At 47.9% G+C, this 27,512-nt stretch overlaps 2 protein-coding genes across 3 annotated transcripts in view; one reads left to right on the top strand and one right to left on the bottom strand.

The window, feature by feature from the left end:
• The window catches only part of LOC8041953 (doublesex and mab-3 related transcription factor 1), a 55,221-nt gene extending 28,932 nt beyond the window's left edge, over positions 1–26,289 (top strand). The window contains exon 2 of one of the 2 annotated variants that reach the window (XM_029989591.4): positions 18,231–26,289. In XM_029989591.4, coding sequence (XP_029845451.1) covers positions 18,231–18,799 — 569 coding nt within the window. In that variant the 3' untranslated portion in view covers positions 18,800–26,289. Of the gene's footprint in view, positions 1–18,227 lie in introns of both variants that reach the window. The other variant, XM_029989590.4, reaches the window with a different exon arrangement.
• LOC121047880 overlaps positions 1–27,512 on the bottom strand; it is a 216,326-nt gene that overhangs the window by 22,688 nt on the left and 166,126 nt on the right. The gene's annotated exons all lie outside the window — the stretch shown is intronic.

Genomic DNA, 27,512 nt, shown 5'->3' with positions numbered 1-27,512 from the left:
TTCAAAGAGCATGCAGCTTCCACAGCACTATCAGCGTAAGGGTGAACGGAGTATACCAAATGCGGTTTAGAAACGATTTTCTTACTTCTTCCTCCTGAGCTTTAATCCTCAACTGAAAAGAGAAATTCAGACTGAGAAATAACGTGGTCGTGATATATGCTTGGGCACCGGAGGCGATGACTCCAAGCTTCCAACGGGCTTTTTAAGCGCACCATGAAACTTGTCATGCGTGGGGGATGATAAGTTCCGTCAGGGCACGCATTGGCCACGAACTGGAATTCAAATATTCATCGACGGATTTATTGTTGACAAGCGAGTGACGCAGTTCTCGCGTCCAATGCCTGAGCTTGGGTCTGACGTGCCTTGGCTACCGCGGATGTATAATAGTGAAACGGCGGAGGACTTTCGAAGGAAAGAAGGTAGGAAATAGTCCGCCATGTTTTTGGAATGCTCGTGTGGAACAGCTGACGTTTGACTTTCTACTTTCTTTCTTTTAGCGCTCTAAATGATAAGCAATTAGTAAAATCCCAATCTAGAATCACCCTAACTTTTATCACATGGCCCCTTCGATGATACCCTGGCAACCCTGAATTGTGACCGACAGCTGAAGAAACGCAGGGCATGAGTTATCTTTTGCACGCGCGATTCTCGCATCGTGATTCGCTCTTCGTCGATCTTATCGGTTAATGCAGTAATCTGATTGGCTTCGGAGCAATAATGAGATATTTGTAACTCGCCACGCCCTTCTTGGTGACTATGCGCCAGTGTTGTAGGCGTTATGCTTTGTCCACACTACGCACGCAACGCGCTGATCGTTCATAACGTGCGTAAACCTAATCTCAACAAGCGGAACGAGTTCGTTCAGACCACAATTGCTTGTAGTCTGAAAGAAATCGTTCCGCTTCTCGCGCTTATATTTACGCCTTCTGTGAAAGATCGGCGCGTTGAGTTCGTAGTGTGAACATAACGTTACTAAGCAAAAGTTACGAAATACGTTGCTCATGACTTGCATATAAAATGAACACGTTACCGTCCTACTTTACCACAAACTAGAGAGTTTTAGACAACCGTTGTTGCACATCAGATACGGTGCGAGGGGCCCTCCGGTACGAGCTGCGCATGCGTACAAGTCGCGCATATGCGCAGTGCGTACCGGAGGGCTCGTCGTACGTCCTGCCTTATCAAATGTCAAAAAACGGCTTCCTAAAACTCACTACTAAAAGGAACGCGTTGCCGTTATCACTTCAGATAAAAGGTGACGCACGTTACTTCTCCGTTACAGGTCTGCTTAAGCGCCATTTTCCAAGAACCATTATGTCTATCCAGAAATTGAACATAATCACCATATATGATTTACAGTTCCCCTCAAAATACTCACAAGAAGAAACGCGAAGAAAATTTAAGAAAAAAGACATATAGCTTGTCCATTCAAATACACACAAAAAAAAAAAAATAAAGAGTATTTTTGTTTTTATGTGTTGGGAAGAAAAAGCGAGTAACGTAACTACGTTACCCGTTACTCGGAAAAAGCAACGTAAGCACGCGTTACTGTTGTGAAAGAAAAAAAAACATTCCCTAGTACATTAAAACGTTATAACAGGAAGGCGTTACTGGTAACGCCGTTACTAGTGAGTCGTTACCTACAACTCTGCTATGCACCGTTAAACTGAGGGAGAGGGGGAGACAAGTGAAACTCAAGCAACCGCTAATTTCCCCGAGCATGCGTCTCCTCGGCTGATCTGTTTAAAGCTCACTCTGTTCGCCGTCCGGCTTTTGCGCTAGATCCGCTATCAAGTCTGCGGCCAAGCGCAAAGTCCGGTTGCCCCATTAGGAGCGTCATAATTTACCTTTATGGCCACGCGATCTAGCGGCCCCGAAATAATTTAACGTCGCGGCGACGATTAACCGCTCATTTTGTACGGCGTGCGAACTGGTTGAAGCAGTGCGTGCCTTTAATCACATTGTTTCACAACGGGGGGGCTCCTGGACCCGTGCCCCGTGGCGTCTGTAGTTGAGACAACCAAGAAGCGGTCGAGCGAGAGCAGTGTCGTCGTTGCTCGCCCGTCCACGCACTGCAGCGACGGCCTCAAGCCGCTCGGGAATTGGGTCGTAAGGTTGGACCGGCTCTGATTCGGCCTTCGCCGGAGATCTCCTTGGCTATGTTATGACGCCGCTCTGTATCTGGCTTTTGTAAGGCATGGGCTTGCTGTTCCTGGATCAATAGGACCGGGTTGTTTACGCGCTTCGAATGCACCCTCCGGAAGGCTCCGTCCTTGTCAGTGCTGCTCCCCACTGATACTGATTTTTCAGCGCATGACAATCTCTCCGTTTTTCTTGTATCGAAGACAGCACACAAGTCGGTTTCTCGTTGGGACGCTAGATCCACGTTACCGTTGTCTAAGCTCTTTTCGTTCGCCCAATAGCGGCCGGCCTTGGCAGACCACTTCCGCTTTATCGCTCCGGCCTTGTTGTAGCAATGTCTCGCTTGGTAGACTGGTATGAAGTCGCCAGATATATGTGCAGTAAATAGAAAAAGAACGGTCATTAAAGCGGGTATACGTAGCGCGCGATCTTTTTATTTTTTTTTACTGCATCGAGTATATGTAGTATTAGCGCCTTAGGCTATACTGATATGTAAAAGGTGTGTAGCCCGGTTACAAGACATCCATGTGAACGTTTCTACCAAGTTTCTCAAGGCGACATTTCGTGAAACAATGCCGTTTCAAATGAAAATACGAATGCAAGTTGAGTATGGGGGCAATACACATGCACGAGAATCACACGAAACGCAAAAACGTGTTTTGTGCGGCGAAATCCCCCGAGAAGAGTAATAATTATGTTGTGCGCGACATGCTGGTGGATTCTTCTTGAGCCAGATAAAGGGGTGTGTTTCAGCATCAGAGATATGTTTCTTGAAGCCAGGTTATGCTTAATGTTAGTAGACATATTTGTCTAGAAGATTATCATTTTAGACACGCCCTGTGTGTGGCTAGAAAAACAGTAATATTAAAAATCCCTGTTTCGTTGCAACTTTATTTCAGTTATTTGTCCCATCAAATATTGCTCCCTGTGTGCGACGTTTGATTGAAACACCTGGACTTTGTTTCTATCAGTTTATAAAGCTTTGTTACTCTTAATGGTTCGCTGTTAATGCTCACTTCCTCGCAAATTGTTGTCGTTAAATGCTCTTCAGAGCGATGCATCTTCTAGAAACGCAGTTAGAAAGGAACATTTAATTAAATAAATTAAACATCTTACAACAATGTCTCGAGAGAGTTAGCTTAACAATATGCATCAGAAAGTCGAAAATTAATAACACTATTATTTAAGGACCCACACGAATACCTTCCTCCACGGGCAGTTCATAGCCATTGAGAGTAAATTATTTTATTGTTTACAAACATGAGCCGCTGCTTGCGTCCCAAGCAACTTCCGGTCGTTCCGTCTTTGTAAGTCCGTTGACCTTGCGTATGTAACAAGTGCTAGAAAGCATAGATTCTACACGGAAAACAAAGTTTGAGATCTAGCAAAGGTCTTCGGCTATAGGATGTACGTCTTGGAGGAGACAATATTATTTACAAAAATATTATTTTAGATAGATTTCTCGCTTTTTTTTGCGTTCACCTGAAGAATTTGTGGTTAAATCTTTCATTGACGTTTCAAGCTGCGGTGTTAAAGGCAGCTTTGTTCAATCGTTTTATGAACCGGAAGTCCGCTGGGACGTTAAATACTGGAGCACCGCCTGGAGGCGTTTGCAAAGAAAAGGGCCTATATATTCAAATGAGTGTTGGCGGTAACGCGTTACATGTACCGGCGTTACTTTTCTCGTTAACAAAGTAACGTACTCGTTGCACGTTCAGTACTGTAACGAGTAACATACTTACGTTACTCATTTTGAGTAAACTGTAACGTAGTTACGTTACTCGTTCCTTTCCTCGAGACTTAGAAAAGTACACTATAATTTTTTGTGTGTGTTTCTAAGCGCGAAATCTTGAATTCTTGCAATCATGCCATATACCTTCAAAAGCAAAACACTAAACAAAAACAAAAGAAAAATAGAAAACGAAATTACGCCAGGTTTCTACATGTACATAATGTTTCTTGAGATATGGCGCTCACGCATGCATGTAACTTCAAAACAATAAAACGTTTTAGTTCGTAAATAAAGCAGTAAAGGTAAAGTAACGTGCGTTATGCTTTTTAAGTAACGGTACCTGTAACTCGTTCCTTTTATTTTGAAGTAACATAAGTCCGTGATGCTTTCCTTTTATCAATCGTGTAACGGGTAACGTGTTTTATTACTTTTTTTGTCGTAACACCTACATCACTAACTCTACCTGATCTATGAAGGCGTGAGTCTGCGCTGATAACAGAGCCAACAATGGTCATGATTCTGGCTTCGTGCTTCCTTCTTCGACGTTCTTATCGGCGCGCGCTGCCATCTCACTGGCGGCGGGACGTAAAGAAGATACCGCGGATTCGTCAGGCCCCGCATTTCTTGAGTTGTCAGTGACTGAACATGCACTCTTAGTGAATCATTTTATTTACAGGCAACTGCGAGCCCAAAATTTTGGCCCAGGCGGGAGTGGACATAGTGTCCATACGGAGCTAGGTTACTAGAGAACATACCATGTTCTAAGAGATCCTGTGCGTCTACTTTCCCACAAAGCGCATGGGAGAGCCAATCGCTGCACTCTACGGAGTTAGTACGGCCAATGACGAGTCTAAAACAATACTTAGACACTTCGAGAAAGCGACTGTACTGCGACACTGAGCAGGGGCTCTAATCTGGACAGTTGGCGAAAAGGTCGACGAGAAATCCGGCGGCTGTGATTGGCCGGTGCCAAGTTCAAGTGCGGCGTTGTCCAATCATGGTTGCCAGATTTCTCGCCGACTTTCTCTCCAACAGTCCAGATTAGGGCCCGAGGACTCTTGACGTGCTTACGTCATGTACAGTGTAACGGCGAAGATTGTTTTCTTATTTTTTTTTATAGGTTTAAATATATTTTCATCGTCGTCAATTGCAGAGTTGTAGCGATTCGCTCTTTTTTCTAGTGCTTTGCAACAAAATATAGCCTCTAAATTTATTTAGGTGTACACTCTAAAAAAACGTCCGTGCGTCTGCTTTCCCCCACAACACTCGGAGAGCCAATCACCGCAACTTACGGGGGCAGCTCAGCGAATGACGATGGCGAAACATATGTTTAGAGCGAAAAACACAGTCCCCGTTGTGACATTAAGCAATGCAAGCGTGACGTTTTGCATTGCTTAATGTCACAACTCAGACTGCGCTTTTTGGTCTAAACATAAGTTTTGGCATTGCCATTCGCTAAGCTGTTTCCGTATGTTGCGGTGATTGGCTCTCCGAGCGTTGTGCCTGAAAGTAGACGCACAAACTTTTTTTAAAGTGTACTTGCGGTTGGTTTGCCCTCGTTGTGGCCTGCCTGCAGTGCTGTCTGTTTTCAAGCTTTTTCTCGAGTCTGTAATTTAGGACGCGTAAACGCGGCCTCGGCGCGTGTCGCTCGTCCTTTTAGCGAGCCCATTGGCGCGCGGCGGTGGCATCGGTGCCTAGACTCGCCTCTGGGCGGTCGCCAGAAAATACGCCGATGCAGGCAGCGTTCAAGCAGCCGGCTGTTTGCGCAGCCGAACTCGCCGCTTCGGCGATGCGCGAGAAGGGCTCTCTCGCATGCATCGCGGCCGTTCCGCACGCACCCCCTCCAGCCTCGCGCCATTCCCCGAAGTCTGTTTTTAGCGAGCTTTAGAGTGCCGAGTGAACCGCCGTACGTTATGGACGCCTATTTTCAATTTTCTGTTTGTCGTTCAGGAATCTTCGGAAAGGTGTTTCTAAGGAGCCCGTAAAGCCGCGTTCACATTTGCGAAAAACTTTCTTGTCGCGGACCGAATTTACTAGGCGGAAAAAGACGGCGCCGCTCACATGTGTTGCTACCAATCGCGTTCGCCCAGTTCCGGTCTCTCGCGGATATCACAGCAGACCGCCCCTAGCTGGAGTGGTGTTGGAAAATATGCTCTCGCAGACTTTCTCTTGCAGTTAAAGCTAACCTGCAGAGCCGAGAGAACGCTCAACATTTCTCCCAACGATACGAGAAGGCAATCATAAAATGATGACTAAACAGAGACACATTGTGCGTACGTAGCAATCACGCCAATTTTAATCCACGGATCTTCTCTGTGGGCACTGTTTTCGATGCTCAGATACCTCTTGTCGAACAGGGTTGAATAATTGAGTCTGGATCAGCATTCCTGCCAACACCACGATACCAGGGAGACGGCGCCATTTGCACAACTGGGGAATTCCGACAACTCTGGCGGCAACTCGAACAACTAGGGCGGCTCAGCCGGCTCGGCCAGGATGTGACACCGGAGAACGTCATTTCCTCCGTGCGTTCCGATTGGCTGCGGCAGCGCGTAAACTTTTTCTGCGTGGGAAGCATAGGTCCCGGACCGATTGCTCCGGCCTTCGAATATTCTGTCGTCGGTGAGGGGATTCGCTCTCCCGGCGTCGATTTCCCCGCGAATTCGCCTGCGAATCCGCAAGTGTGAGCGAGCCATCAGAGCAGGTCTTGATTTTTCCGTACTCGGTTGATCGTCCCACAACAACGACAAAGAAGATACGCTGTTTAATTAATTATCAGCGTAAGATTGGTGTCCAGTCCCCTTATCAAGTATCAAACTTCGCGAGAGACCGCGGCCTGCAGGTGAGAAACCATTGACGCCCACTGGCGAAGAGATTCAACTACGAGAGAGGGTGGGGGGGGTACTTCGTTCAGATTGTTTTCTACGGAGTTTGGTGTCTACCCAACACAAGGCCCGTGGACCGGAGCATTGACGCCACCTTCCTCGATCAATTGCAGTGGGCAGACTGGACACGAATACTGCATCAGCATGCGGCTCTGACCCGCGTTCAATGGTGCTTCACTGATTCAGCACCAGCCTTAGCCGAACACCAACGTAGTGTTCGGCTGCGTCAGCCGAGTGCTGCGTCAGAAACAGAAACAAATAAATCACTTCGTAGTTGTTGTTGTCCCCACCATGACCTCCGAGATTTTCCCCCGTGCTCTGCTCCGGCATCTCCAGACGTGCGGATGCCCAGCAGAGAAAGCGCGCTGAGCCAGTTCTCTAGACCTCGGCATGTGGCGCATAGAACCAAACCAGAAACGGAAGCAGAATTGCCTCAAATTACGCTATCAAGTGTGAGTTCGCGGCATGAAGCTTGCCTCTTCATTGTTCTTGTCATCAGAATAGATTAACGTAAGTCGATCTCTCTTTATTTGTATTTTTCATTCGCTGCTCCGGTCTTTGCGCTGTTCCGCTGAATGATACCTCGGAATGCAAGTCGGAAGAAGAGGAAGCCAGCTGGGCGTAGGACGCAGGCACGTAGACAGGGGGGGGGGGGGGGGGGGGGGGGCATGTTTTCGCCCCCCCCCCCCGAAATCTTCCGTTTTGCTGTGACCTCCTCTCTTCCCTCTCCCTCATATAGCATTTTGTCATGGGCGGCCCCCCCCCCCCCCCCCCCCCCCCCGAAACAAAATCCTGGCTACGTGTTTTCCCATCGTCAGAGGGCTAGCCGGACGAGTGGCACACACCATGTCTTCGATCGACAGGGTGGCCACGCTACTCGGAAGCTCGACCGCAAGCTTGGAGACTACAGAGCCCGCTTTCGCGAACACCGCTACCCGACCAACACCGGAGCCGACCCCTGGAGATTTACCACATGTGTGCCGAACTCCCGCTGTCGCTGGAAATTTGGGCGGCTCGTCTGCAAGCCGCGGATGCAGGGAGCCCTCGCCAGGCTCGCAAGACAGGCCTGCTAGAAGTCAGCAGCCCATGGCGGCCCCACAAAGAAGACCACCGTCGTGAAGACTGCTGCAAGTCTAACGCTCTTCACCCTCTTCAACCGCAATATTTATCCCTCACCCTCGCCCACAAGCTGTGCAATACCATCATCTCATCATCGTTGGACGCGGCGCCGTGGGCCTTCACGGTACGGGCAACTTGCCTGTCTGCGGCATTGCGGCTCTCCTGGGCAGAAATAAATCATTACCACTATCCCTATTTAGTGCGAACCAATATTTTGACTCGGCTTCTTAATTTTGATTGGTTCAACTTCCTTTTTTTTTTTTTTTTTTCCTGAAATGATTAGACACGCAGCTTGTTTGCAAACAAAATTATGGGCCTTTCTTCTGCGCTTTTCCCACTTCGACAAGGTGAACCTTCAAATTTCGATCAGATTCTTCCTTGCGAAAGGTACGTGTGTTGCGGCGAGAGGCGGGGAGCATATTTCGAGCTGCTCCTAGGTTTCGTAGACCGACGATAATGGTGATGATGATAATTCGCGGCTATGTCTTTGTGTTGCTTGGTTTGGCTGCGAGCGCCACCAAGCGCCCCGCAGTCATAGTCTCTACCGCGCGAATGCAATGGACCGAGTAGCGAAGCCACCGAGCGAAAAATCTCGGAGGCCATGTCCCCATGGGTTCAGTTCTCAACTTATCCGCTAGAGGTGCGACGTTCGGATATCGCTCCCTCCAATAGGGTGTGCGAAGTGTAAACAGAAGATTGTCATGTTAAAGGCCGGCGAGTATATGCGCATAAAGTAGCCGCAGTCTTTTCGTAAAGTATACACTATTTCGGGCATTGTACGCGCCACGTATTGTATATTTTCCGCATAAAAGTGCGCGCATTTGGAAAATTACATTTGGCGAAAACGACGCACGCTGTGTGTGATAAGGATCACTTCACGTTGGTCGGAGATGCTCCTTGTTCTCGCTGTTTAGGGAGTTTCCATCACTCTCTCTGTTTTCTTTTTCCTAGGGTTGAAAAACAGAGGGAGAAAGGGAGGCCCGTTCCTGTTCAAAAAACTACGAACATTTCGACTTTCCCGAGCGCTGGAAATACAAACCCGGGCTGCCACAAACCATGCCTTGAATCTTCCAAAGTGTTGCCTTATTTACATGTGCACAAAAGCCCCTCCACCGCTGCCAAAAATGTTTATTCGTGTCTAATATATCTTCATTATTCCTTCCGTAAGACTGCCCTGATATCTTGAGACAGCGCTATCACCGTTCGTGTTGCTGAGGGACTGAGTCGCATCGAAGCTCGCAGGAACTCGACATCTGATTCATGAAACTTAATCAACGTCTCGCATTTTAGCGGTTGTTCTTGCACAACTCCGCATTACCTGACTGTACATTCACTGTACGTGGCTTGCACGTCACGTGGTCGCCGTACTGGTGGTCATTTCAACTCGCTCTTCTCTAGAAACCCAACTTCGGTGGCGCGAATCGTGTTCTGCAGAAGTTCGCACTCAGCAGCAAGGCCACCCCTTTGGCCCCTGTTATGACGTTAGCGCGAGCCATGTATTAGAGTTGCGAGCCAATATCATTACGAGGGTTAGACTTTGCTGAGAAAAACAGAGCGGCCTAGGTCGATACGTGACCCGTGCTGACATGAAGATAAATGAAGGCGACTGGATGATCGTGGTCGTAACGTAATCAGGAGAGCGGATATCACGTCGTCCGAATCACCAGTCCGTTGCTACGACAGACGTATAAAGATTATATTAAAAAAAAAAAAAAACATGTCATTGAGTGAAGTACAAAAATAGAAATACTACCCCAACAAAAAAGCAAAAAGCAGAGAGCGTAGAGAAACACAACCTTCAGTTCGGGTATAGGTTGCTAGAATCGCCCGCCGTAACTCATCACATCAAAACATGTAGGAGGAAGTAACGACGCGGCTGCAGGAACAGCCTAAAACCGGTCTGAACTCACAAGTAAAATGAAAGGAGAGCAGCGAACGACCACGTTTCAGCCTCGTCAGACTGTGATAGCGGGTCACGTTATCGGCGTGACGTGACTGGTCAATATAGTTTTTGAAGGAAGCTAATGTAAACTAAAAAAAGGGAAGCTCACTGCTGAGTTTGCCAGTGGCGACCGAGAAGCACTCAGTTCCACAGTAAACGCCCAAGTCCGACCGCCCTCACGGGAGTTTACCTTAGACGTTCGTGTATGTCTATGTAATAAACACCTGCTCGTAAAGAAACCCTGCCGTCCATCACCTCCCTTTCGAGCTTGCCGAGTCTCCTTCACTAGCTTCGCCGAAGTACCCGCGGCGAGCTCGCGGTGCCATAAATAGGAGACAAGAACTGCTATCTCAGCAATTCGGATCGACAAAATATATAGGTGCTACATCACCCACGTCACGTACAGACCCCACTTTGTTTCGAAAGCTCGCAAAATACGCTTCCCGGCCTCGGTTCAGGCTCAAATTTGCGGGAAAAGACATACGCGTATGTGCATGCGTCAGCATGGGAGTAGAACGATTTTTCTTTTAAAGATAATGTTCCGTATGGGTCCCCACTTCGACTTCTCGGGCTCAACGCTTTCAACATGCGTGAGAGCTTCAAGTGATCGAGATACAGCTCCGATGGCAGAGTATAAAGTATCCTTCCCACTGCGGTATGCGGAGAGCGGTCGTCATTGAGGTTGCTCCTATCGAAACCTAAGTCGAAACCAAAGAGCAGCCGATGCAGAAGAACCTGTCTGCGAATTGAGTTCCTGCTTTTATAATATTTAATACTACGTGGAGCAGTCAGAGCCTTCCCTGGCATGCTTTGCCACGATGTGTTGGACTGAAAGCCAAAGCGTTTTCTCGTTTCGCGGTCTCGCACCGTCTATTGGGAGGGGGAGTGGGGAGGGGGAGGTAAGAGGGAGGGAGGGGGACGGAGGGAGGGGGAGAGATAAGGGTCTTTCGAAAAGCTGCCCGCGCTTGAAGTAGGCAATAATCATATCGTAGCATTAGGGAAACATAAGATGCTGCCCAAATTCGTTCGCAGCCAATATCCAGGGCACTTGGACTGATCGAGAAGGGAGAGGGGCTGATTCTCTTTGGGTGCACGAGGAAGGCTACCACGTTTTGCATATGAAAGTGAAAGCGGTGCTCGCTTGAAGAGGCGGACGTGAGTATTGGTTTGCCCTCCCGCCGCATATCTAGCGTGGTCCACAGCAGGCTGGATTGAGAGGAATGTATTAGTGAGCATGATTAGAAAAGCGTTAACCGGGCTTTTAATAAGAAAATGCAACGTGTATATATAAATTCCCGTACGCAGCAAACTCTCCGATAAAGTTGCGTGGGAGTGTCAGCCCACAAGAGAGTTCTTCGCTACAAGACAAACAAGAAACGTTGAAGCAGCTGAGATCATTGACAATATATCGGATCACTTCCGCACACATGTTGCATAAACATATGATCTTTCGACCCGCAGACGTCGAGTATTTAACAGATCGAAGCACGTAACTTCGAAGAAGATTGCTGCCATCTGCTTATTGGTGGACTTCAGCCCGATTCACATGGTGCGATTTGACTTGCGATTTCGCAGTTGCGACGCCGCTCCTGCGGAGGAAAAGCCGCGGTGCTCACCGCAGCGCTTGCGAAATCGCGAGTAAAATGGCACCTTGTGAATCAGGCTTTAGAATAAAGGCACAATTTTTTCCGCTATTTTTAGTACCCAAAAAGGAGTCGGTCATGTGCACAATCGTGTTTGAGGCGTGTTTTTAAGGTTGTTTCGGCAGCTTGACCACTCGGTTATTAGCCCCATCCGCTTACTTTGTGAAGACCGCTTTACATGAAGCGATTTTTCTCAAAAACTTGTGTGTGACGTTAATTATCATTCAACACAAACCTTTTCACCACAGCAGTTGAGAAAGAAGATTCGCGTAATGCAAATCACCTTTCTCGAAACCTCGTGTAATGCGAAACGGCCTTTAGAGTCAAGCAATCCCTCATGGAAAGGTTAGAATAGTTAGAAGGATACAGTGCCATTCGAGACCCGAGCAAAAATAGCCGCGGGTAACCTTAACATAGTTTCACCGCGACGCCCGACAGAAATAGTTTTCGGCGGCTGGTCCTCTCGCGTTAGGTATAGCTGTCCGTGGTTAGCTTCCGAAGAGCATTGGAGACGCGCCAGCGGGACGCCGTCCGTCTTCCTCACGTCCCGTGACACGGCGTGAATTACTCGAGGCGCTTCCGGTTTTCACCGTAACCGTCAGGACATGCGGGACTGTGCGCCTACCTCGTGTAAGGCGCCGCTCGTAACAATATGCAAAAAAGGACTGGGCTGGTCACGCTCGCACGTCGCTCTGACAACCTGCTCTTGAGCGAACGCGACTGGTTGCCGTTCGAGGTTCAACGGCCCCCAAGAAACGGGGTAGGCTCCGCTCGCTTTGCTTCGACATCTCGCTTGACGTCCCACAGTCGCTTCCTTCATCTGTAGCGCCGACGCATACCTGCGCCGGGAGACAGAGTACTCGAACTTGGGCGCTCGTTGCTGGAGTCTGTTACGTTCTGTTGGGTTGTGGAAGCACAGAGAGGTATTTGGTTGTTGTGTTGCGCTTCTGCAGACTAATATTTGTGTGTGTGTGTTTGGGGGTCTCGCTTCGACGGCGCAGAAAGGAATGTGGCAGAGCAGTGGACTTCTATTCTCGTCTTTATTTACATGGTCTGAGAAAGGGGAGGGGGGAGTTTTGACGCGCGGTCGTGACCAGGGAATGGATACCGCACATCTGAATCGAGACTTGCAGGGTTCGGAATAAATAGTGAGGCATATCGAGCTGCTGTGCGTCAACACATGCGCGTACGTCCCACAGAATAAGCACGGATAACGCTCTTCTAGGATGGTTTCGAAAAGAAGACAAAAAATGGGAGATCGAAAAGAAACGACATTACCAAACTTACAAAGTATACGTTAGGCAGCCTATATTTGCCCTCGGTGTATCGAGAAAGGTGGCTGACTTAAAAGGGGACCTGCCATTAATCCCTTGTATAACTCTAGGCGTTCTACAATGACAGGCATTCTCGGAAATGTTACGTTGCACTTACGATTTCTGAACGGTCAGGGCGCAGTTGTATGTAAGATTCTTCTCCTCTAAGACTCATACGTTCTGCGCTCATTTATACACATTTGTTGCACGGGTATACTCGCGATAGAAGTGCACTCTTCAAACCCCGCGTTCAGTAGCAGGAAACACTCCTCTCGGGTGAGTAAGGGCTCTTCGAATTCCTTTGAATTTATCGTTGATCCTAGTCACATTTTTTTAAACATTTTTATGGTTTTTTGGTGGTTACTGAAGATCCCGCTTTGCCCTCCTGATCTCCAGAAAGAACAGACTTCTGGGGCAGTACGAGCGCACTGGACATGCCACCGATTCTATGTAGGTTTTGGCGCAACGCATCCTCGGACTCCATAGTCTCCCTCGGGCGTTACAGGCAAGAGCGGAGAAGAGCGTGCCGGTGATCACTTCCACCAATCACCAAGTGGCTGCGTGGCTGCCCAGTGGCTAAACGCGTCTTGTTTGATTATTGTTGGTGTGTGTCGCTCGTAACACAGGAGAGGAAGATGGTACAAATCGCGACACTGTCATATGGAGAATTCGGGTGGTCGCCTCTCTCCTCTGACCTTGATTCAGCAGAGCGCCCCGTCCTCGCCACCAGAGCTACTCGGGATCCCTTTCAGCCGATTACAACTGCTGGGTTCAGAGCGCTCTGACATTCTAAAACCAGTCACGGAAGTAAAACTTCTTAACACCGGTAATGCATTAAAAAAAAAAGATATTACAGCGTACGTGGACGATTGAGCAAGATGTACGCTCACAACGTGATGAAATAACGGTTGGGACGTAATTTGTGTCACGCTACAGCATGTTCAAAAAAAAAAAAAAAAAAAAAACAGCAGTGTGCGAATTGATTTTTGCACAACGAAACGAAAGCCACTGCTTGAAAAAAGTTGTCAACTCATCGTGTTTTCGACAGTAAACGAGCTGCGATAGCGGTCAAACGTACGGCAGAGCACGCAAATATAACATGGTTAACAAACCGCACTTTTATCACGGCGAAATATTGTGCAAGCAGGATATAGCACATATCGCCGTGTGGCACAAATCACAGTGCATTATATTCGACTTTCCCTTCAATTTACAACACAAATCTTTGAACGCACTTTTACCACACCTGAAAATTTCTTGAAGCGACCACAAAACCCGGTAAAACAGCGGCGAGCTCTGCAATCTTTCTTCGTCGGTTAGGCTTAGCGGATTCACCGCCGTGAGATGAAAGATCTCGTGAAAGCACTGGGAATACTCCACACGTTAACTTTTCCAGTTATGGTCATAAACGATTGTCGTCCCCTCCGTTGTAATCCTCGCACCGTCGAATACACAAGCACTTCTTAGAACCACAAATCAATCGCCGTTACGCCGGACCCCGCACATTACAACAGACCACTGCCGACCATCGTCAACAAAACCACGTGATCCCCGTCCAGCGTAATGACGGGAGCCACGGTCTTAACCCTACGATCGCATTGTGCCATATATTACTTGCGCTCCCTTGAAAGGTCTAAATACAGGCGCCCTAGACTGGTCAAATTCTCTCACCACTGAGCAGGAATGCCAGCCAATAGAGTCGCCAACCGCCTAGGGTTCCTCAATTTCCGCTTTGCTGAGGATGATGACATTCCTCGTAATACCCGATGCCGACAGCACGCGCTCTCCAGAAAAATACAAAGAAATAGCCGGTCACAGTATGCCGCCGTAGCAAAGTCAATGCCGAGAGCTCGGGCCGAAATACGCGCTTGCTCGCGCTCATGAACCAAAAAAAAAGAAAGTAACAAGAGTCGCAATAATAGGGCCAGATGTCATAACTCCGAGCAAAGCGCACATGAAGGCACCCTACTAAAGCCCCTCTATCCTGGGAAAAGTGGCGCCATTCATTGTTGTGGAAATGCTCGAGACGCGTGCCGCGCGCCATTTCTGGGAAGAACATGGCGTCTGAAATCTAGTTCAGTGCTGCGCTGTGCCGCCATGATCTCCCCAAGGGATGCACGTTGCACGTGCCTCGTGCATCGGCGCACCTTGCGCTGCTTTTAACACGTGAAGGGGCCTTACACCACCCTACTACCACACAGCGCGCCCTGACATTCCTTTAAGGCGTTTTAAAATTAAGGCCTATTCACACATGAGCTGCAACGCTGCCTCAGCTCTATTGGTGAGCGCTGGAAATAGACTTTGCTGATGCAGCGTCGACTTAACACTATATTAGTGAAACAACAGTGATGCATGCGCTCATACTGCACTGATACAGAGTTGATACAGCGCTGATTACGGCGGTGTATCAGTATTAAGGCCGCTTCACACCTACAGCAAAATGCTACCTGAGCGCTAATAGTCAGCGCTGAAGATTGCGCTTACCTTTCTCATGCAGCGCTGACTTCGCGCTATCTTAAGTTAGTGACGCAGCGCTGCATCAGTACTAAGTTACGTTCAAGTCAGTGCAGCATCATCGCTGTTCATGGCCTTGATTTAGCGCTGTGGTTTACGTGTGAACCGGCCTTTACGTTAACTTCACTCCCGCGTCAGCGTCGTTCTTAGTATTGATCTTGCGTGATGACGTACGTGTGAATCGGCCTTTAAGTGCCGTGACGCCGCCCCCCCCCCCCTCCTCTTACACCTTGAGCTGTGGGGGGGGGGGGGGGGAGGGGTGGAGAGGAGGGGGGAGGGGGGGAGGGGGAAGAGTGAAGTTTTGGGTCGCTAAACTTTAAAAAGAAATAAATCAACTTCGTCCTTGTTCTCCTCGGGCTGAACTAACCAAATTATAATCGCTTGGTTCGCGTCTGTGCCCATCGAATAGAGCACACATACAGAAGGGAACAGGACAAAATAATATCGTTCTGAGGCAGCGCGGTGACCGTCTTTATGCGGATTTTCATCCCACGCTTTTTACCTAATGGTCCGGAAGACCTGACGTGACGGGAAATCAGTTACAACTACGGCGCGCTCGATCACGTTAGGAATAATCAATAATGTGCCGCTGAAGCAAGATCGTTGAACCAAGGGCGCCTTTCGAAATCCGAACTTCGTCCGAGACCGCCTTAGGACAAGCTCTGAGCGTTAGAAAGACTCTTTGCGGCTTTTCGCAAAAATAAACCGTCAGTGTGCCAAGTTGATTCGCTCAATCACCGGAGTCCGCAGTGAATCGCCATGCTTCGTTGGAAACGTTCTTCGAGCGTAGACGGAGCAACGGTCGGCACGCAACCCCAGCGATCAATTGCGTGCACTGGCGGAAAGTCGACACCCAAGCAATGTGATTTCATTTTCGCAACACAAAGCCCTACTCTCGATGACGACAAGCGTTGTTAGTGTGCTTCCGATATGCCTGTTATATAATAGGACGCTGGATATAGTCGCTGTGTGGATTAGAACATTTGTCCCGGCTCCAGTGCAAGCCTGCTACCTTCGATAACGTTTAGGTGTCCGGCGGGCCTCGAGCGTGCACATGCAGCCGTAGCATGACGAAAGGCAACAACTTCGTTCTGAAAGCCGGACATACGGACCAGAGGACCTGCCGTTCTCAGACTGTCAGTGACTGTAGTGTAATTTTTACTGATTGAGAGCGTAACGCGTGTAAATCGTTCTGTGGAAGTCGCTACAGCAAGACGTTGGTCTTGCTGTAGCGACTCTTGCTACTCCTTGGTCCCTCCAACGTAGATGAGAATTCTAGGCTGTGTAGTACGGCGGATATAGGCTGTAGGTTCTCTGACGTGCATCACTCGATAGTGATATACTACCACATGAGGGCTGACGTGAGCCGGGGTAGGCTCGCGTGAGCTGGGGTAGGCTGGCGTGCTTTGGGTGTTGCGGATGTATCACAGTGAAAAGACGGAAAGCTTTCGAAAGAAATGATGTATGAAATAGCCCGCTATATTTTCCAATTTTCGTAGCGAAAAGCAGGTTTCTGATTTTCTGCCCTCTTTCTTTTGGACCACTAAACGATATGCGATGAAATTTCCAATCTTAAATTAATTAACCCAGCACAAAATTAATTGCATTAGTCTTAAATGAACGCTGACACCTTCTCCCCCTCCTCTCCCCTTTCCTCCCCCCCCCCCCCCCCCCAAAAAAAGTGATTCATTACGGTGTCAGAAGACTACTTAATCAATATTTTGCTACAGCGTCGTGTATATTTTTAATAAAGTAAAAAAAAAAGCAACTGCTCGATACAGAAATTGTAAATGGACTGGGGAAAAAGAAGAAATATAGAGTAAGTTACCGAAAATCACATAACTGTGCAACTATTTTGTTTTCACTCAGCGTATTTGCAGTTTTTTTACGAGTCACAAAATTGGGCATTATAATTTTTGCCTATTTTTAGCATTGTGTGTGTGCCTTCGATGACCCACGACTTTGATTGTCTTTGGTGGTTGTGTCTAAACCATAAAAAACGGCACGTGACCACGGAGAAGAGAGTGAGCGCGACTCAAACCGGCCAGTTCTTGATCGGCGGTTCTCGGGCGGAAAGAAAACGAATTTCGAGCCTTAAATTGTGCTCTGGGTAGCTCTCGTATGTCATGTACAAATAAACAACCTTGGCGAGCATAGTGTCCTTTTAAGGGTGAACGGTGTGTAAAGCCGAGGTTGCACTGCTTATGCATCTTACAAAAGGCAGTCTGCAAGGAGGAGTCACCTCAACATCCGTGATTTTAATGCCGCGTGCCAAGTTTCTCCTTGAGCTCATTGCCATGCCCTATTCGTAGCACAGATCACGCGGTTCGAATCTCTAAGCAGACTAGCCTTTTGTATGATGTGTATGCCGTGTGACCCCGACTTAAGAAATCTAGAAAAGCAGTCTGCCCTGTGTCGCTGAGCATAATGAAGCGTCATGCTAAATGATACGATGCCACGTTCTTTTTTTTAAGTTTAGATATATTTTTAGCTTAGTAAATCGCCCAGCTTTCTCCTCAGATTGCAGAGATGGGTTCTCCTGAATGCTTTGTGGAGAAGTCGATTCTCCAGATTATTTAGTGTTTTTCACACGACTGCGTAGGAATTACGTGTATCAGGTCTCCCGATCTAGTTCAATCTACACGTTTAATTAAACTTACAAAGCTTCGTGTTTTTTTTTTTTTTTGTGCGCTTTTTTTTGTTGCCAGGTTTTATTATTGCATTATCTGCTCAACGAATATCTAATAAGTTGCGGTATGTATATGCGGCCCGCAGATACATTACATGGGCTGCCATTTTGAAACCGGTAATTGTATGATTTTCGCTTTTGGTAGACCGGTCTCCTAACGCCGCAAAATTGTTCAAACCTTTTGCGAAGTCCTTCCGCCGCACGCAGTGCCTAATCCTGCCCCCTGCTTGCCTTCCCCTCTGTTCCAGCAGCAGACTGCGTGACCGCGGCGGACGTGGCCCTGCCATCCCTGCCGTCGTCCCCGTACTCCCCATCGCCGCCGTCGTCGTCTTCGTCCTCGTCGTCGTTCGCGGCGCCCCCGCATCCGCTGTACGGCCCCGCGAGCCCGTCCCCGCTGTTCGCGGCCGCCGCAGCCGCCGCCGACGGCTCGCCGCCGCTCTTCATGTCGCTGCCATTCCCGATGCCGCCCAGCCCGCGCCGGCCCTGCGACGCCTGGTCCCGATCCGAGGTGTCTCCGTACCTGAGCGGCGTGCCCGGAGTGCCACCTCCCCTTCACCTGGCCGCGCTGCCCAGACCCATTCCGACGGGCGGCATACACCACGGCCCGACCGGCCCGCGATACGACGCAGGAGCCGTCGGACCCCTCGGCGGGGACGTGTCCGTGACGGCGGCGGCGGCCGCCGCCGCAACCACCTACGCGTCTTCGGTGTACGCTTACGACCGGAGCATCGCGGCGGTGGCTGGCGTGACGCCGCACTTCGAGCACCACCCGGGTATCCCCCTGTCGTCGTACGGGCCGTCCTTGCTCTGGTGGGACTGAGCGAGAACAGCGGCGCCGGTGAGCCGAGCTGGCTCCCAAATCCGAGGGCCATCAACGCGCCACCCCTCTTCTTTGGAAGGAAAACGGCGAACCTCTGTTTGTGTTTCGCTTGTAGTGATAATCATTACGTGATTTGGTTATTGCTTCTTCGTGCGCTGTGTGTGTGTGCGCGTGTGCGTGGGTGTGGGTGTGTGCGTGCGTGCGTGAGGGTATGTCGTCGCTGTTGTTTCGGTGCGATCGAATAACGGGGCCTACCGTGTATGCGTGATGCCTGTAGATAGTCGCGCACCGAGCCGAAGGTGGCGGCAGTACAGCACTGCTGAGCTGACCGCCCCGTCATTAACGTCTCTGCAGCTCGGAAACGAGTAACGAAGGAAGCTGGGTACAAGTTCAGATGTGGTTCAGGCCTGTCGTAATTAAACTTTCACCAATTTCGGAAGATTAGATAAACCCTCATGTGGAAGCTGCGAATATCCAGTTTACGATTCCACCTACAATACGGTACGCTACCTAAGAAAAAACCAAAATCAGCGCTTGCATTGCGGCTATACTTCTCGTGGGAACGCTGAATCCTTCTGAAAATTACCAGGTGTGAACCTTCAAATCCATTGGGATAGCCCGAAAACTGAATGTCATCATTCGACCACTTTTACAGAATTGGTCGCCACACGGAGCCTGCGATACATTTTCCCGTCTGCTCTCACTTGTAACGCGATCAGCGGTTATGTTATCTACCTGTCCTCTTTTATACATCGCTTTTACATCGAGTCTAGGACGTTCCTCGCTATTTGAGGGAATTAACTAAATCAATTGACCGACGAGGTTCGCTGATTCTCCCGACAACACCTTTTCGAAGAGGCACGGAGGAATTTTTTTGATCTCGACAGTGACACGTGACAAATATCAAAACCGCCGTCCCTTGAGAAGCGTACCTAGGAACATAGAATCCTCGCCGATGGAAGAGTTCTATTTTAGTCGATGTTTTGCTGCTGCGGTGAGCAGCAACGAACCTGAGCTTATTTTTTACGTTGAGAGTAGTCCCGACGATTATACTATACCCTTCAGTCACTCTTTTTCTTTTCTTTGTTTTTTTTTTTTTCTTTTTGTGTTTACTTTTTTTACCGTTTTTTTTGTTTGTTTTTTTTTTTGTTTTTCTGTCTTCCTTTATTTTTTTCGCATCATATTGCACCCACGATATGTCCGTGTATATGAGTCGTATTGCATTGACAGTGTGTGTTTTTTTTATGTGTACAGTTATTTATTTTGCCCCTCCCCCCCCCTTTCCGCACTGTGCCGACAGCGTCGTACAGATGGATGAAGTGAGGACCGCAACCATATAACGTGCGAATCCCCTTGTATCATTTTTGTTGATTCTAATATTTTCCCCCTCCATTTCCGTGTTTGTCTGCCTGTCCGTCAAGTGAGTGTTTGGTAAACGTTTGATGTCGCTTGAGAAATTCAGTAATCGGGACACGCCCTGCTCCTTCGGCCTGCAAACATCGTCACATTATGCTGTCCAAATGTTCCTACTATAGCATACCCTGTGTTTGCAAAACCGTCAAAATAATTGTTGTCGAGGTGGCGTTTGTATTGTGTGCGTAGGCTTGACCTGGCGCTGTTCGCAGTATAGCTCGAATGACGAAGAGACCGAAAAGTTCGTAAAGGACCTACCGCGGATAGCCTGCCACTCTGCCCAAGCAGCAGCAGCAATTATTCATCGCTGTTCACACCAAAGGCGCACTCGGTGAAATGGTTTGTCCGTGTAGTATCATTCATCTCTCTGTTCCCGATTGACAAGGTTTGCTTTCGCTTCACGGCGTGAGACTCGCCTGGCTATTAATGCCTTTTGCTGTGGCGCCGACAGAAAGCGCATAGGTTATCCGTCACGGTTGTGGATATAATCGCGTCCGGTTAACAAAAATATACCTGATGTTCTTTGGTGTCACGGGGGTAGCTTGTTTTAAAGTGCCGTTGACACTTGCTCGAACGTTAATCTCATTTCTCGATGTTAAATGATATAACGGCGGTGGACTTTTTGTTTCCGTAATAACACCTCTGCACACTTTCTTCTTCGAATAGTGCGGGAACATTCTTGAACATTTTGATATGGCATTCTGATTTTGGGGGGATTGCAGTCGTGGCTCGATGACCATTTGCGTACGTAGAAAAGGAAAAACGCCGACTTATGCACCAAGATTCAACGCCCCGCCCTAGGCACGTAATGTTGCCCGTCTATCCCTTTTCACCGTCACAGAGTGCTTCCTTTTTGTTGCCCTAGAGCTCCAGCTGGAGGTCACTGCCTGAATAGTGCTTCTACGTCCTGGTCATTTATCGCTCCCGGCCGTAATATGCAACCTAACTGGCGCCCCTTGAGGCCAGCTTATCGAAATACAGAATAACGTGGACGGCCATCGGGATCGCTCCTCGCGTTTCACTGTACACTGCGCGACATTTCTAGCACGAACACGACTTCGGGGCCTTCTTGCATTTCGCCGAGACAGTGTACTGACGGGCACCCAACTTTGCCACTTAGGTCGGTCCCGAACGTCGGCTTTCCGCCACACTATACTCCGTTTCAGCTTACGATGAACCGGAGATGGCGCAACGAGAGCCATCGAAGCCAATTGCGTGCCGCCTGAGCGTCACATGACCTTCGCGAAAGCGCAGTGACGTCCGACCTGGTCAGTTTACAGGACTGGATTGGCTGGAATGGGTTGCAGCGGCCACTGCGGTCCACCATGATCGAAAACCGAGGGCCGTAGGTCTTATGGCAGTCGTTCGGTCCTCTGAAAGAAACGGGCGATAGCTTGTTTCCGCTAGCAGTGTCGCGCTATGTACATTTGTCACTGATACGCAACACGTACTTTTTCACGAGGAAACCGGCTTTGCTTTCTGCCCTTGTTGTTCTACAATGGAGTTCGTTCAAAATAATACTTTTTTAAATGTGAGCTCGTTACTGCATTAAAAATCGTGTTCCCGATTACTAACCCGTTGGCAGACCTGAATGTCAACGCATTCAGATTTCTCATCGTGAAGGTATAATTAACATCCAATCCGGTTGAATACCGGATACACCATCTTTGTATACACCATCATACACTTTAGCTCAGTAGTTCCGTGCTCTCTTGCGGGAGGCAGGGATACGAGCGCGGTACTTTCCATGTACGAAAACTCGTGCAAACCAAGCTTCGCCCAAAACCACGCCATCGCGCCTTTGCTTTGCTTTGTACCCGAGGCACTTTTGTTTCGTTAACCAAAGGCCCACAGCCACATTTGTACGATGCTAAACGCCACGGTGTGTCGCCGGTGCGCCGCTCGCCGTATTCACACTAAAATACCGAATTCAATGGAACTTTTATGACTAAGGTTGAAGCTTGGGCTAGTCGGTGTGACATCTTTAAAAGGTTAAAACAGCGCAAACTACGAGGGACGCGAATCAGGAGGACACATGCACAGCGCTGAGTTTCCCGGTTACACAACACAAGATGCAGACCCGTGATGTGGTGTTGCGCCTCGGTAGCTGTTTGTCGCCATGCAGCTCTTTCCCGGTGTCGCTCTCTCTGGAGGTTGGTAGGTTGAGGTGAAGGCCGAGCGAGGACAAAAACTCCACCCAAGCTTGGCATTACCTACGAGCTTATGGTGCTTATATGTGCTAACGAAGCACATAAAGTGCGCCGGAAAGCATGCAGTAGCTAGCCTTAGTAGCGCGGGCAACGCACTGATGCGGTCTCAGAAGTGCATGTAATCGAAGAGCCCAGGCGCGAGTGTGACCTGAGTTGTGTGCTAAGCCTGTCCTCGCGTGAGACCGCCTGCATAACAGTGAAGGCTTATGGAAGCAGTTACTGGTCCCTTAACCCTGACCATGTTATTAATAGTGTCTGTAATACCCGCTGGAAACTGTGACGTTCGTCCCGATTCGTGCTTGCTGTGGAGTGTGAGGCTAACAGTGTATAGTACCTAATATTTCTGAATAATTTGGCAAGGTGATCAGCGTCGAAGAGCTTGGTTTATTCTTTATGTGTTTGTTTGTTGAGTTTTGTCGGGACTAACGTTCCGCCTGGTATACCTTTTCAGATTTGATCAACGCTTTTTGTGCTCAACTCTAAGCCGCTATAGCTCGGGAATACAGTTTATGTTGGGAGGTTATTTGGTTGCAAGGTTGTGGCTAAATTTCAAACGAACCCCTACGTTGTTGAAGGGATGCTGAGGCCGGAGACAGCTGCTGGTGAACATTGAGCGGAGTGATGATCCCAGGGCTCTATCTCTGGTATATCACAATGCTCAACTACGGCTGTCTGCTTAACTCCTACTTCACTGAAAAGTTGACCGTTGTTTAGGTTTAGTGGCAACACTTAATCTCTGATTGTCGTGTCAGTTTTTCCGATTATTGACGTGCTCTTTGTGTGGCTTCCCCAGCTCAACTGTGATGTTCACATAAGCCTCCCAAACCCATTTGTTCGTCCTTTAAAAAAAAATACAGTTGTTTCCTCCAGTATAATACCACTTTTTGAGTGTCAAGGTGTAGGTGTTCTATATATTGGCATTGGAATCATTGTACGTAATTGAAGGAGTCGAGGAAGCTTGACGGAAACGGAATCGAGGATAAATTTTGGGGAGACAACAAAGCGTGAATGAGAGAGAACTTGCCGTCGTTTGACCATGTGCTGCGTTTAAGGTGTTTATGTGCGTCAGATGTCTACCTGCCTTGAGAATCGGAGATGAAGAGATGTGTCAAAATGAAGTATAGGCGGTGAAACTATGTCGCGTGTTTCTGGTACAGGAGCATCGAAAATGGTGCTACATGACCGCTCCTTCATCGAAAGAGAAGGAGCGATGATGATGATGATGTCTCGTCCATACCCTGTGTGTAATGACCACTAAAAATGCTCTGCGGTTTCATTATTGTGGAAGAAGGGCACAAGTTGCCTGTTTAGCCTAAGTGGTTCTCCATACGATACAGGTCCCCAACGGGACCTTGCGACAAGAAAGGCTCCAATAGTCCCTCGAGGCTTCTTTATCACTTTTGTTAATGGAACAGACTGTATGAAGTGAAGATGAGATGTGTCAGACGAGACAATTGTTTTATGTGGAGCTGCAAGTCTCCGCGGATATGTGCCTTCATGTTAAGAGGTGTGGTGGGAGGAACCACCGCGTCTTCGTGGTTTGAGTATAGACGTCTTACGTTTGTTCCAGCTGAAGATGCCCGGTTATGCAACTGCATACATGCTCTATGGCAAATAGTAGGCACCGTTTGTGGTCTTTTTGTGACACGTTTGAAATTTTAAGCCTAGTATACAAAATTTGTTGGGTCTTACACGAGTGCATACGCTGCCGTTATCAAAATAGAGCACTTGTTTGTTTCAGATTTTTTTACCGGTATTCATATAAATCTTTTGAGCACAAAAACATATCCTTTTTGAAGCTTATAAAGTATTGTCTTTTTTTTTTTTATTTGTCAATGTATTGGCAGTCAGATATTTTTTCACAGGCCTTAACTTGCCTTAGCTTACGCGAAAATGCTTGTGATTTTGTCTTCTTTTTTTTTTTACAGTTGCAGAATATACCTTACTTATTAATTGATGTAATTCTGGGAATACAGAAATGCATATATGTTTTATTCTTATATTAGTTACAGCCACTTCGATTATTTCAAATGGCATTGGAAATATTTAAAATGTTGAAAGAGAGCATTTTTTTAATGGAACAACCTTTGACTATGTAACTTCTAGTTTTATTTTCACATTTCCTTAGCCATCTCTAAGCCTTATTTGTAAAGAGACAAACACAGGATGTTAAGTTAAGATTCAGTTTGAGAGCTATATTACCTGCCACTCTTTAGTATATAAGGTTTCGTCGTCTTGCCTTGGAGTTACGCTGATCCAGTCAGAGCGCGCATAGTGTGCTCCTTCCAAAAAATGTTTTCCCTAGGAATGTCTGACAGTTCTTTATTGGTTATAAAAATCTTTTTTTTTCCTTTTCGATAAAGAGGGGGGAGGGGGGCATGATAAGGTTAATAGCTTTTTGTTCCTAGGTCAGAAATATTGACGCATTGAGAACTACAACTGCAACAGTCAGATTTAGGGCTGACAGATGGTGAAAATTGAGTTGAATGGTTACCTGCGCCGGCGCGCAAAGCTAAAAGGAAAGCCCCACGAGCAATATCGGACAAAGGTTGAAGTCCATCCAGCGTAATTGCAAGGCAATGACGGCAGCTGTGCAATCGGTTAATGCTCTGCATCCCGTCAGTGTACCCAACTAGCCATTTTTGCAGCCTCGAGTTCATTTCAAGCCTGTTTGGGAGGTGGTGTGGAGAACCCAATGACACATGAGTGAGAACGAAAGTCTGGTCGTAGTGGTCTTACATGGTGCTTTGGCGAACTGCCACGTGAAATATGCACGAGTCGAATGCTGTGATGTTAAAGCGCGTGTTATGGAGATGCCCGGCTTTTTTGCTGCGGCGTACGAGGGAGTCATCTGTGTGCGACCGCGGTGCCAAGGCGCCGGTCCACATGCTTTTCGAAGAATGTGATACTTGCTTGGACATTTCCTACTGCCGCATGGGGTGGGGTCCCGTCACACTTCCGCGCCTAGTATTATTCGTTCGCGAAGCACGCACTGTGTAAACCTGCACTGTGACCGGAGAATCGAGGGTAGTTAGAGGAAAACAGAGAAGCAGTGCGAACATTCGTTTTTTCTCCTGCGAATGCTTAGGGAGAAATAAACGAATCTGTAGAAAATCCTCTCAGCGGTGGTCGGTATTTCGCTATGACAAGGTTTCCTTGGCAGAATAAATGTCATTTCGGGCCGGCTCGGAGTAAACTTCGATCATATTTTCTTTTTTTACTATTCGTTGACTAATTTTTGTTTTGTAAATGTGTGTCCATCTAGACTGCGTAGAAGTGGACGCGTAAAGGTTTGTTTTCGTCTCAACGAGGAGGGTAGTCGTTCGAAATGCTAAAGCACACGCGAGGAAAACAATACCGCGAAGATTGATGGATCAGGGATGGGATTGAAGCGACCGCATGAGCCGATATTGCATCTACATTTCGGGGAGATAAAAGTAGAACAAAGAAGAACGGGAGCTTTTGGCAGGGGGAAGGGGGAGTTAACTGCGTTGCTTTAGAAACGAATAGAACATAGCGCGAAAAGGTGACGGGTCCCCGAGCCCTGCGGACAGCGGTGTACTGTCGGGCGTCTGACGTGTGATACTGTTTGTGATAAAGCTATAGCGTGGACGACGAGAGAGGTGGGAAGAGAGTCCCTGCCCTCGGAGCAAGCGTCTACGCCGTATTCGCGCTCAGTTTTGTGAAGTGTCTAGTTTGTACGAAAGCGTCGACGAAGAATAATATTACAGCGTCAGTTGATAACGAGTGCGCCGTGCCATTTACGCACGGCGGAACACCGTGAAGAAAAATGTCTAGCAGAGTTTGTAAGAGGTTATTTTGTATAAGGTTGTCGTTGCCAAATAAAAAAAGCTGTGAGTCAAGAAAGCAATGTAGACCTGTGATTCTGCCTTTTTTTTTCTTCTTCTTCTTTTTTCTTTCTCCAACACTCGGGGCTTTAAAAACGCCCGCTCGTCTCCCTTCCTGCACAGCATGCGGCGAGTCAACCACTGGGACAAGGTGAGAACTCGGGTTCTTTGGTGTACTCAACTTAAAGGGACACCGAAGACTTAAATACATTTGTTTAAAGTGACTGTATATAGTCATAGAGAGCTCAAGAACCGCAGGGTATTCCCAATCATACTATCATCGCTTCGCAGGCAACGTGATAGCGGCATTAACCAATGAGTACGCGGACCAACGAATCACAAAGCTGGAAGCGTAAACATTATAGGCCCGCCCCGCGTTTCTTGTGCAATCAGTGACTATGGCAAACGTACGTCACCAAAAAATCTTTCCGCGAAAAACAAATGCATCTAATTAAAAACTCTATGTACTTAATCATTTTTTTGCGTATTTTGATGCAATGCATTTTTGACCTTTCATACACTTGAGCAACCCATGGACCGAGTGAGCGTATACAAAAGAGAAAAATATATTTTTCAAAAGTGACATCGATCTAAAGGCAACCATGAAAGCTCCGATACTTCTGCTCGAACATTTGTGATAGAAGAACAAACTTGGGCCTAAACCACGCACCGTAGACTGCGTTAATAAACGATTAGGCACATCGTAGCGCGAGACTGTTACCGTGACCACTACATCGTCGCTGTTTTGCACTTCACTTAAAGAAGGGTATCGGTGCGCGTCAAATTTTACTGCTTAGGTTAGTGCACCAAACGAGCACTTTCCGCCAATCAGTACTTTTGGCGAAAGTCCTTAAGTACTAAGAGTAAAACAGGAAAAGCTAGCGATGACTCCTTCGCTCTACGAGCGTCATGCAGTGTGCACATGCGAATCTGTGGACATCAATTCGACACTACATCCTGCGTATGGTAAGCTCTAGAAAACGCTTCCTCCTATTTGTGTGTAGCCCTGTTACACCGCCATTAAATTGACAAGCTCGGCACTGGACACGGACTAACTTCAGGAGAGTGTGTGTATTGTCCATGTAACGCTTGGAGTTGGCAGTACGAGAAGTATTTGCGCGCAGATGGTATTCGCGAGAGAAAGTCTTCTCTCGAGATCCTAATTACAAATGGAAATCGATTTGTAGTAACCGGAGCGTTTAGCTCGACACGCAGTCCGTAGAGCGACTATAAGATAGCAAT

The sequence above is a fragment of the Ixodes scapularis genome, unplaced genomic scaffold (genome assembly GCF_016920785.2).
Source record: "Ixodes scapularis isolate PalLabHiFi unplaced genomic scaffold, ASM1692078v2 PGA_scaffold0__279_contigs__length_252992795, whole genome shotgun sequence".
Classification (NCBI taxonomy): Eukaryota; Metazoa; Arthropoda; class Arachnida; order Ixodida; family Ixodidae; genus Ixodes; species Ixodes scapularis.
The sequence above is the reverse complement of the archived record's forward strand: the minus strand, read 5'-3'. Positions and strand labels throughout refer to the sequence as shown.